The 12,128-nt window shown below is 41.4% G+C and overlaps 1 protein-coding gene across 1 annotated transcript in view; it reads right to left on the minus strand.

Annotated features, from left to right (window-relative positions):
* Positions 1-12,128, minus strand: part of LOC139391251 (zinc finger protein ZFPM2-like) — a 202,561-nt gene that overhangs the window by 103,349 nt on the left and 87,084 nt on the right. Inside the window, exon 3 of the mRNA XM_071138907.1 lies at positions 7,973-8,074. Coding sequence (XP_070995008.1) covers positions 7,973-8,074 — 102 coding nt within the window. The remainder of the gene's footprint in view (positions 1-7,972; positions 8,075-12,128) is intronic.

Below are 12,128 nucleotides of genomic sequence, written 5' to 3' on the forward strand. Positions count from 1 at the left end.
CATTCTTTCCAATAAATAGGTAACCAAGACAACTTTAAATGAGTCACAACTAACATATTCAGCCTCTCCCACTCTGACATGCAGTGTTACTGGCCCTCCCTCAAGACAATGGCACAAACAAGTGAGAAACCACACACACACACACACACACACACACACACACACACACACACACACACACACACACACACACACACACACACACACACACACACACACAGGAAAAAGCGAGGAGAACATTGAAATTCATCTCACAGCCAGAATTGACTTAACTGCGGGTCTGTGCACGGTGATAAACGGAGTGATGATCCGGCAACACGTCTTTATCCAAGCTTTGCTTTAATTAACGCCGGCTTGTTTGTTGAAAAGATGATTAATATGCCAATGAAAATTGCATAATTGAATACCACAACACTCACAATCAGGAAGGAACATGCGTTTTTTTATTAACTTTTTATTATCATTATTATTACTATTATTTGGTATTTTAATTCAGTTGACAACCAGTGCCCGCCCCCCCCCCAACTTCACACAAAACCCAGCTGGAATTGGCGTGACCAGGAGGCCAAGTCGGACACAGCTGTTCATCACCACACACACTGTCTGAGAGGCAGGGCCACTGCTCTGATATCAATACCTTGTGTGTGTGTGTGTGTGTGTGTGTGTGTGTGTGTGTGTGTGTGTGTGTGTGTGTGTGTGTGTGTGTGTGTGTGAGAGAGTGAGTGAGTGAGTGAGTGAGAGAGAGAGAGAGAGAGGGGAGAGAGAGAGAGAGAGAGAGAGAGAGAGAGAGAGAGAGAGAGAGAGAGAGAGAGAGAGAGGGAGAGAGAGAGAGAGAGAGAGAGAGAGAGACAGAGAGAGAGAGAGAGAGAGAGAGACAGAGAGAGACAGAGAGAGAGAGAGACAGAGAGAGACAGAGAGAGACAGAGAGAGAGAGAGAGAGAGAGAGGAGAGAGACAGAGAGAGAGAGAGAGAGAGAGAGAGAGAGAGAGAGAGAGAGAGAGAGGGTGAAGCTTAAGATTTACATTCCCACAGCCAAACCATATGCAATGATGACTTGAGGTGCTCTGTTTTCAAACTGAATTTAAACAAAAAGTTACCATAAATAGCGCAAATATATGTACATAAAATATGACCCAGAGCAGCTACTCAGTAAGATTCTGTTGAACTCTCAATGAATCCTGGAGGAGCAGCACTGAGAAAGACAGACAAATATAGTTTATATATTTACAGCAAAATGAAATCCTATGGAGTGCAAAGGGATTCAACTTCCTGTAAGTTTAAGTTGAGTTACTCATAGTCTAACATTCTCTCAAATAACTTGCACGAAACATCTCTAAGCACATTTTAAATACACAAATCACATATTCACCCGATTAAGTGATACTTCTCCAAATAAGTGGAAGACTCAGAGGGTGTAATCATTGCAGAACAAACATATTCAGAGTGTTAAAGAAAGAATGCAGCATTGAGAACTAAGTCCCCCAGGGCAGAATCACTGCCAGAAACTGTGTTCAGCTTCATATTTACCTCAACAGCTTTCATTCTCATTGAATTCTGTCATGAAATAAGAAAAATGAAGATGTGATTTTCCAATGATATAGTGATTATCTTGAAAAATGTGACGATCGATAGAATCTATATCTATTGACTATTTTAAGGACACTGTTGCAGCCAACATACTGTACATAAGAAAACTATTACTCAAAATACCTAGAATGATATTAACAGCAATTTAATTCAGTCCTATTTTAGATGATATAACTAACAGCCATGAAGTTTTGCCATAAAGCCTCTTAGTACAGTATATCGGATCAGTGAGTACATTTGCATGAAAAAAATGCAGCATATGAGTGAAGAGATTTCTCTAATCTCTTGTTGCATATTTAATCAACACAATCAAACATTCTTTTCATGGTGTGTGTGTGTGTGTGTGTGTGTGTGTGTGTGTGTGTTAGTGTGTGTGTGTGTGTGTGTGTGTGTGTGTAAGGAAGTGCATGTAGTGTGAAGTAGGGAGAGCATAGCAAGTTTCTATTTTGCAGTGTGGAGTACCAGGTTAGATGTTCACCACACATTCACGGCATGCTCTGGGCCAGGGATGGCCCACAATTTCAGAAAAACCTTGATGTGAAAATGAGTGCTGAGATTGCAGTTTAGTTTCCATGTTTTCATTCCTAAAGTTCCTAGCTGTTCTTCAGAGTTTCATCTGAAATCTCATCATTATTTTTCCTATACTTGATAAAAAGCTTTGAATAAAACCACTGGGAAATATAAAACATCCCTTTGAGAGAGAATCGCTATGATGCACGTCCAAATATGTTGATTTGAGGAAAAAATGTATAAACAACTTGAACGAGTCTCCTCAGTTTTCTACTTTGCTGAAATAAAAGTCCAGACTACGTCTGTAAGTCTACTTAAAATGCTTTAGGTACTGTATGTATCTATCCGATGAGGTGGTTGCTACACCCTGGTCTTATGATCATTCTGCCCAGACAGGCAGTTCTACAGACAAGTTGGTTGCTACACCCTGGTCTTATGATCATTCTGCCCAGACAGGCAGTTCTACAGACAAGTTGGTTGCTACACCCTGGTCTTATGACCATTCTGCCCAGACAGGCAGTTCTACAGACGAGGTGGTTGCTACACCCTGGTCTTATGATCATTCTGCCCAGAAAGGCAGTTCTACAGACGAGGTGGTTGCTACACCCTGGTCTTATGATCATTCTGCCCAGACAGGCAGTTCTACAGACGAGGTGGTTGCTTCACCCTGGTCTTATGATCATTCTGCCCAGACAGGCAGTTCTACAGGTGAGGTGGTTGCTTCACCCTGGTCTTATGATCATTGTGTCCAGACAGGCAGTTCTACAGATGAGGTGGTTGCTACACCCTGGTCTTATGATCATTCTGCCCAGACAGGCAGTTCTACAGACAAGGTGGTTGCTACACCCTGGTCTTATGATCATTGTGTCCAGACAGGCAGTTCTACAGACAAGTTGGTTGCTACACCCTGGTCTTATGATCATTCTGCCCAGACAGGCAGTTCTACAGACATATGATCTTCATTTTAATACCCTGTTGCAGGAGAATTGTCCTGCAATGCAGGAAATGTAAAACTTGTCATGTATTTGAGGTTTAAAAAGGCTTCTGAAGTTTGTAATTTCCATTTTGAAATGTCAGACTTGATTTTCCTTTAAGAAAAACGTATCAACCTCTACAATAATGTTCATTAATTCTAATCCCATGATAATTCACATTTCCTGTTGCTGCAGGATTATTTTCCTGCTGTAGTTAACTGGGTCAAATTAAGATCCTACATCTGTATCAAACCATTCAAATGGGTTTTGCGAGCTACATTTCCGGCATTCAAAAGCTCTGCAAACTCCTCCTGAAGGATTCATCTACATCCTAATATTTCCAATCCAATTTAACCGGAGCAGTCGGAGTGGTCTGAGCACTAGTTTACCAATCTCTGCTTTCCAAGACTCTGTGTGCTGAAGGCTTGAGGGGTTCAATCAATGGTGCTTTGATCTCGACTGGAACTATAATTATTTAACATTGTTACAAGGATTTCTCTAATCCATCCTAGCATTAAATCCCTTTTACCCCTCATCTTCTGCAGCCCTAATCTGCATCTGTGCACTGAGTTTGTCTCTTTCTCTCATTCCAGCACCCCTTCCTCCCTCCTTCCTTACCACATCCTCAATTAATGGACTTCAGAGTCAGAATTAAAAATGCACTGTTGCCGTGCAGAACTTGTCAGGTGCCAGAAGAACTCTCATTAACAGTGTTTGTGTGTTCAGGATGGAGTCTTCTAGAGGTGTGATGACAAGGGTCTGTATAGGCAGTGTGCTGCCCCAGCCTGCGGACTGGGGTCGTCTCACAGTTATCTCATAGTGTGCTATAATTATGTCGCCACAAACATGAAGGTGTACGGGGGAATTCATAGCTTTTTTTATATCCCATTTGGACAACAATCCTACTACACTGCATCTGCTGTATTATACGTATCTGCTGTATTATACTGTATCTGCTGTATTATACTGTATCTGCTCTATTATACTGCATCTGCTGTATTATACTGTATCTGCTGTATTATACTGTATCTGCTGTATTATACTGTATCTGCTCTATTATACTGCATCTGCTGTATTATACTGCATCTGCTGTATTATACTGTATCTGCTGTATTATACTGTATCGGCATTCAGGTCATTATCGTCTGGAGTACACCGATGTAGGATCGGTATACTCAAATTAAGATCCTACATCTGTCAACCCTAATCTGTTTGTTTTGGTTTCATTCGTTTGGTTCATTCTGACTCTCAACAAAGAGGGCCAGTGGTCCCTCTGTCCATTCCTCCGTCCTCAAACATTTGTGACTGTGTTTCACAGTGATATAAATAGCAGCACAGCGATGGCAAACATTTGTCGATGCACCTGCCACGGTATCGTGGCCATCTGCTCTACAAATTCTCCTCGCGTGACATATGTGCATAAAACCTGAAACATCGCCATCAGCACACACTCAAAGGTGGGCTGGAGTAAAAACTGTGAGACTACTGGAGTCTTCATCTGAGGACAGACATGTTTTGCCGTACAGCTTTTGATGACTTGATGAAGGGGATGGAGGCCGGCGGGAGATGAAGGGGGTGGGTGGATAGGGGAGGGCTCTGTTCCTGTCTGACCGTCGGACATTGTCTCGGAGGGCCACTCCTTCAGCTGACCCCAACCTGTCCGACCGTGGCTCATGCCCAGCTGGCACAGAGCGAAGGGTAGGTGGACAGGGCTGTGCCCGTTCAGGACCAGTCAAGCAGAAAGAATTATGGGCAAGGTGATCATCACTTCCGCTCACTTGTTTGTGTTTAGTGCTCTCCTCCCTTCTCCTTCCCTGCCCCTGTTTCCTTCACAAACCTTCTCACCCAGCTGCTGGTGCAATCTTGGACACATTATCTTCAAGTAAGACTGTTTGTCAGATGTATCTTACTTAGTACAAATAGAGGCAGCGTGTTGTTTAGTTTATTTGAACAGTACAATGACATGGTATCATGCTAACACTGAGATGGAAGATTACATTATGTTTACAGATATACATCACAGTGTCTGCTTAATCAGCCATGTAAGCCCAAGCTAACAACTGCATTCCTACAAACGTAGGGAGAACGTTTTACTCTGTGCAGTATCGAGACAAAACCACACGAGAAGCAACGAGAGAGCCTCCTGTGAAGCTAACTGAGTTTCCTTGTCTTTTCACGGGGGTGTGGCTCATAAGAGCAGACCAGTAGATTAGAATGTGCAGAAGTTCATTAGAAGCTAACGCTAGCTAAAACCCACTCTCATTTAGCCTTGAGGAACAGCGACAGATCTGTATCGGAGACAAAGTAGTCCATGGGAATGAGTGAAGAATAGCAGTACTTCACAGTCAGGGTTATCTCCCATCATTATACATGGATTTCAAATATCCATGACGCCAAATGAACATGAAACAGAAGATCTCTGTGCTGATTGCTTCAGGGATGACATGGTTATATTGAGAACTCCCTGGGTGTTCTCTGTTCTATGAGAGAACTGACTTCAGAGGCAGAATACCCATCAGATTAATGAGTCACATGGTTCTACTGTCATACTATACAGGAAGGAACACTGGAAAAGTAGTAGTTCCAATGGCTGTGGGTTAGCATGGTGCTGGAAACACCAAGGTTGTGGGTTCGATTCCTACAAGGGCCACATAAACGTGTCACTGTCCGTGTCAACTGTTCTGTAAGTAACTTTGGATAAAAGAGTCTTCTAAACGACTATATTACAACATTTAGACGGTACATAAAGATGAAAAGATCAATTAGAGAATGTACTGTTAGCTGCTTTAGTCATTTTATCGACAGAGGAAAATGTCCAGGGTGGTTGAATAGGAGCACCAAAGACAGGTGAGGACGCAACAGCCATTATACATCCTATTCAGACACACACTGAGTGATTCAAAATGATCCGGTGCTGATCTTTATCGCACCTGCTTAAACTTAAGCCAAGAAGTAACAAAGAGTTTGAATGCTACCACTATCTGAACATTTACAAAGAGATTACAGCGTAGACAGTCTCAAACTAAATACATTTGCTTTTAATCTCTTTGAACAGGAAGCCATGTAATTTCAAAATGTTCGTATCTGATTGTCTGATTTCCCTCTTTATTCAAATTATAACATGCCCATCTGACTTTTCCAACACAATGGGAAAAATTAAAAAGGGAAATGACCTTTCATGGCAGGCGTGATGGGATAGTGAATGGCATTATTATGCTCAAAGATTCCTTTCTCGCCCACTGCCCACAAAGACAACAGAGGGAGTGCCAGCCACATCCGGCTCTGAAACTATGTCTCTCTCATGGACTAGTAGATCATAAAGGATGTAAAGAAATACTAATGAGACTACCTGGAACTGAGGGAGTGCACCTTAAGTGTAGTAATGATGATATACTAACATATATGAGTATGGGTCCTTGGGGCTTTGACCAGGTACCATACATACCATACCATACATGCCTGTATGTAGGAGGGTTCCGTGAGACAATACTGCTATCTCATCTGAAGTCATGTTTCTGGAGTTAGAGTTTGAAAGAAACTCTTAAGTATGAGGCAGACAATACAGGGTCATGTTCATTAGGGCACACTGTATCAAAATGTTTGCCAACGGTAAACTGAAATCTCTATTAGTATTGGACAAGTTCAGTCAGGTAGTTCAGTTAGGTAGGAGAAACGTTTTCTCCGTATTGAACACCCCCAACCCCCAGTCAGTCCAGCAGTCAGTGTTCTGTTATGAGTCTGTAATTCTCAATATTCTGACGGCTAAGGACAGAGAGAGAGCGAGAGAAAGAGAGATGTCCAGAGAGCGAGAGAGAGAGAGAATAGAGACAGAGAGAGATCGGTGAATAATTACAGCCAGTCAGAGCTCCCATCCCATCCTATCTCCCTTTCAAAGACAGCAGTATTTTTAAGCTCAGCGTTTTCCCCCGGCCCAAAGGGCCTTCTCTTCGCCTGCTGTCTTTTTGTCATGGTGGCCCCCATAGTTGAGCGCTGACCCCCTCAGCCCTGTCTCCTGACTGATCACAGTGATGTTTTATTACTGTCAGCCTCTCTAATCTTTAACCAGCAATGCTCATTTCCTTCCTCAGATTTAAATGCAAATGTAAAATGTAATGATAAATGCATTATCTGATAGGGGCCGATAACACTGATTCACTGTCAGTATAAAATACACACTGCAGGGGGCTTCAGCACCAGCACAACTTGTCCAAATCACACTTCTATAAACGGATGTACCTGCTGCAATAGGTCATACGCATTAGAAGGGAATCATATTGTGTGTGTTCAGCAATGTGGATGTAACACCCTCAACAGTAATTGCTGTGTTGCTATCTTGTTCCACGTATTATCCATCACTTTGATGAAGTGACTTTTAAGATGAACAAAAAAACAAGATACAACCATTTTTTCGAAACTCTTGTGAAGAACAGCAAGGGGAGTCTGCATGGTAAAATGAGATGTTCAAAGAGAAAATAAATATAGTAAAAAAAATTCATTCTAAGCTTTCTTCCGGGGTTTCATTCTATGTTCAAGCACATATACCATAAGATTAAGAGCAAAGCAATTTCACCCACCCATTCAACACTGGTAAGTTAACTTATATTAATGATAATATACTCATTCAGCTCCCCACATCACTTTTCCCAGTTTTTCATCTATTGTTGTTAGGAACCACATTTTATCCCAACTTTAGAGACTTTTGCGGTTTATATCTCATGTGCTTTGCTCTTTCCCTCTCTAGTAGGTTCATTCCATTCCCAGCGGGCAAAATATGTCATTAGATGTCATTAAAAAAAGTCACTTCCTGGTTGAAATATGGCTTTCTGGTTGAGGGATGTCAGATTTGTGCCGGACAACCAGACGACAACCATCAGAGAGAGAGAGAAATTACGTAAACTTACTTGGTCCATCCCAATCCTCTGGTCCTATAGCTGGGTGTCTGGTCTTCTCACTCTGCCCATCCATGTCTGACTCCCCTGCTTCTCCACTGCCATCTTCTTCACCTGTAGACAGACGGGGACATGGGACACACAGATCGGTCATGTTTAGTGACATCACTCACAGTTGAATCATATTGTTACCAGACCACGTTTGATCGAGGAGCACCCATATAATACAGTTTAAACAACTGTTATCAGGGCCTTCAGAAAGTATTCATACCTGTGGACTTCCACATGTTGTTGTGTTGCAGCCTGAAGTCAATAATGAATTAGAGCAATGTCTCATTTACATAAGTATTCACACCCCAAAGTCAATACATGTTAGAATCACCTTTGGCAGCCATTACAGCTGTGAGTCTTTCTGGGTACGTCTCTAAGAGCTTTGCACACCTGGATTCTATGATATTTACTCATTATTCTTAAAACGTTTCTTCAAGCTCTGTCAAGCTGGTTGTTCATCATTGCTAGACAGCCATTCTTGCCATAGATTTTCAAGCTGATTTTAGTCAAAACCATAACTACTACAGGCCATTCACTGTCCTCTTGGTAAGCAACTCCAGTGTAGATTTGGTCTTGTGTTTTAGGTGATTGCCCTGCTGAAAGATTAATTTGTCTCCCAGTGTCTGATGGAAAGCAGACTGAACCAGGTTTTCCTCTAGGATTTTGCCTGGGCTTAGCTCTATTCCATATATTTCTATCCTAAAAATCTCCCTGGCCTTTGTAGATGACTAGTGCTGAACGATTAGTTCTTTTTGAGGTCGATTCGGTTTTGGTTCGATTTTTCAGAAAACAATCACGATTTTCAATGATGTTTTCAATACATTTTTTGTAACATGAAATGCACTATGCATTATGGAGGTTGAATGCGGTAACAACAAAGAATAAAACTATTCATCCGAGTCGCATGATGATAGTGACTGCTCATTACTGCTTCAGTTATTAAAATGGCCTTACTTTAATAAAATATTTGAGTTGTTGTGTATATTACATTTGTTTTATTCAATGACTTTATTATTTCATTCCAAGTCATCTCATCTCTATAGAGCTGCTGCCTATGCTGTCTGCCAAAAACACTATTTTACTTGTTCTTCAAAGTAAATAAAGCATCCTTTTATGACTGCTGAATACCAACTACCAATTACTTAGAACATGTATTTTCAGGTAAAAATACATCACAAAGCAACTGCTCTCTAAGTATCCCACCTGAATCGAGCATTCTTCTGTCTCTTATATACCTCTCGAAGCAACTGCTCTCTAAGTATCCCACCTGAATCGAGCATTCTTCTGTCTCTTATATACCTCTCGAAGCAACTGCTCTCTAAGTATCCCACCTGAATCGAGCATTCTTCTGTCTCTTATATACCTCTCGAAGCAACTGCTCTCTAAGTATCCCACCTGAATCGAGCATTCTTCTGTCTCTTATATAGCAGGCGTAGAAGAAACAGACCGGACACGTAGGAGCGCAATGGATTATGGTAATTGTGGGTAATTATCAAGTTATCTGTGCTAAACTATGTACACCATTATCCTGTTGGAAACTACAACTCCCTACTACATCGCACAGTTCGGGCATGATCTGATTTATCTCTAGAGAAACTGAAGCGCAATGAGCTCACAGAAAAAAAAATGAATGAAATGGAACTCAAATAATTGAACCAATGTCCATAAATGAGTTGTTTAAAAAACAAAAAAGAACCAACATTTAGATGAATTGCTCAGCGCTACCGATGACAAACATACCCATAACATGATGCAGCCATCACCATGCTTGAAAATAAGGAGAATGGTACTCAGTGATGTGTTGTGTTGGATTTTCCATAACATTACGCTTTGTATTCAGGACATAGAGTTAATTTCTTTGCCAATTTTTTTGCGGTTTTACTTTAATTATTACAAACAGGATGAATGTTTTGGAATATATGTATTCTGTACAGTCTTCTCTGTTATTTACGTTAGCATTGTGAAGTAACTACAATGTTGTTGATCCATCCTCCCTATCACAGCCTTTAAACTGTTTTAATGTCACCATTGGCCTCATGGTGAAATCCCTGAGCGGTTTCCTTCCTCTCGGAGTTAGGAAGGATGTCACTATCTTTGTAGTAACTAGGTGTATTGATAAACCATCCAAAGTGTCATTCATAATTTCACCATGCTCAAAGGGATGCTTTTTAAATTTTTACCCATCTACCAATATGTGCCCTTCTTTGCGAGGCATTGGAAAACATCTCTCGTATTTGTGGTTGAATCTGTGTTTGAAATTCACTGCTCAACTGAGGGGCCTTACAGATAATTGTGTATGTGGGGTACAGAGACGATGTCGTCATTCAAAACTCATGTTAAACACTATTATTGCACACAGAGTGAGTCCATTCAACTTATTGTGTGACTTGTTAAGCACATTTTTACTCCTGAACTTATTTAGGCTTGCCATAACAAATTACTTGAATAGTTATTGACTCAACATTTCAGCTTTCATTATTAATTAATTTTGGGTATTGTGTGGCCAGTGACACAAACTCTCAGTTTAATAAATATTACATCCAGGCTATAATACAACAAAATGTGGAAAAAGTCAAGGGGTGTGAAAACTTTTTGAAGGTACTGTAACTCATGTTAAAGGTCTATAGCTCAAAACAATAAATAAATGGTTATATTAGCTATATATACAATTTTCTTAACATTACTCAATGTCACCCCAGCTTTGAATACATGGTCTTATTGTTACTATGTAATAGTCCAGTACAATGCATTGAATTGCAAGAAGTATCAAGTGTGTGTAACTGTGGGACCAGAGGCTGGTGCAGCTGTAACACTGTTATCTAGCAGAGTTCCCAGGAGTTACCATACAGGAGGAAGCCCATGTTTAGCAGGAAGGAAGGAGGAGCAAAAAAGTTGGGAGAGCAAGAAAAAAGAGAGTGAGAGAGAGAGGAAGGTGGCTATTTATTACTGTTTGATCTATTGTGGGGGAGGGAGAATGTGTGTTCTAGCAGATTTACAGTCTCAGGGCTGAGGCTCAGAAAGAGAGAGAGGGAGAGAGCTAGACAGGGAGAGAGGAGAGAAGGAGATGGGGGGGGGGGGGAATATTTAAATGCCTTGTTGAACATACAGCACTACACAGCCACAGCAACCACTGTGATGGGAATGCTACTTACCAGCACCGTAGATTTTCCTTGAAAACCTCTTCTGTTTTGCATGTCCAAGTCCACTATATAGACCCAGATAATTAAGTTGTTCTATATCAAACCCCTTGTCTTGCTCTAAACCCAATATACGTGGCTAAAAACACTAGCACAGTGGGGGGAGACTGTTGGATAAGACCGCCTGCAAAATGATTAGAATGTAAAAATGTCCCCAGCCCTGTCTACAGTCTCTGAGCTGTACTGCTGGTGTTAGGCTTGTCCTTAGTGGAGGGGACACTTAGTTCTATCTGGTCACATCATCTTTCCCGTTGCTTTGATGTGTTAAACCTACAGACTATGTCCAAGGGCGTTGATGGGTTATTATTATACTTCATTGAAGGAAGCAGAGGGATGGATTTAGGTACTGTGACTACTACTACTACTGGCTCTGGCTAAAAGTAGTGTACTATAAGGTAAATAGAGTGTCATATCGGACACGTCTATACAGTCCAGAATAAGGCCTTAACATTGTGTTCATCCTGGGTTCATCTTCAGATCAACCAACACTCACTACGCTTGTTTGGCTTTCTACACACATGGCTCACTTCAAAGAAGGCAACAAACACTGCCAAAAGGATAGCAGCTTCCTGCCTCTCTGTGTGAGAGAGAAAAAAAAGTCCAAGTGAAGGAAGTCTGCAGCACTGTCCTACTAACAGTAACATGAGGTCACAGTGACCCAGTTTAGCTTATGCAAGTGTCTGCTTGGGATGGCGAAATTCTCCCCCTTTCCTTCCTTCCCAGTAGGTATTATCAGTGAGCCCACTCTCTGAATCCGCATCGCTATTTACTGTTGGGGGCCTGGAGTACAGTTAGCTGGAGACGCTCTTTAGCATACTGGGGATCACTAGGCGTTATGACGAGGATAACAAAGGGCGAATATCAACAGTTCCTTTCAGTGGAGCGAGTTTAAAGAAGCCGGGTGAGATAACATTAAAGGC

Source organism: Oncorhynchus clarkii, chromosome 3 (assembly GCF_045791955.1).
Source record: "Oncorhynchus clarkii lewisi isolate Uvic-CL-2024 chromosome 3, UVic_Ocla_1.0, whole genome shotgun sequence".
Lineage (NCBI taxonomy): Eukaryota > Metazoa > Chordata > Actinopteri > Salmoniformes > Salmonidae > Oncorhynchus > Oncorhynchus clarkii.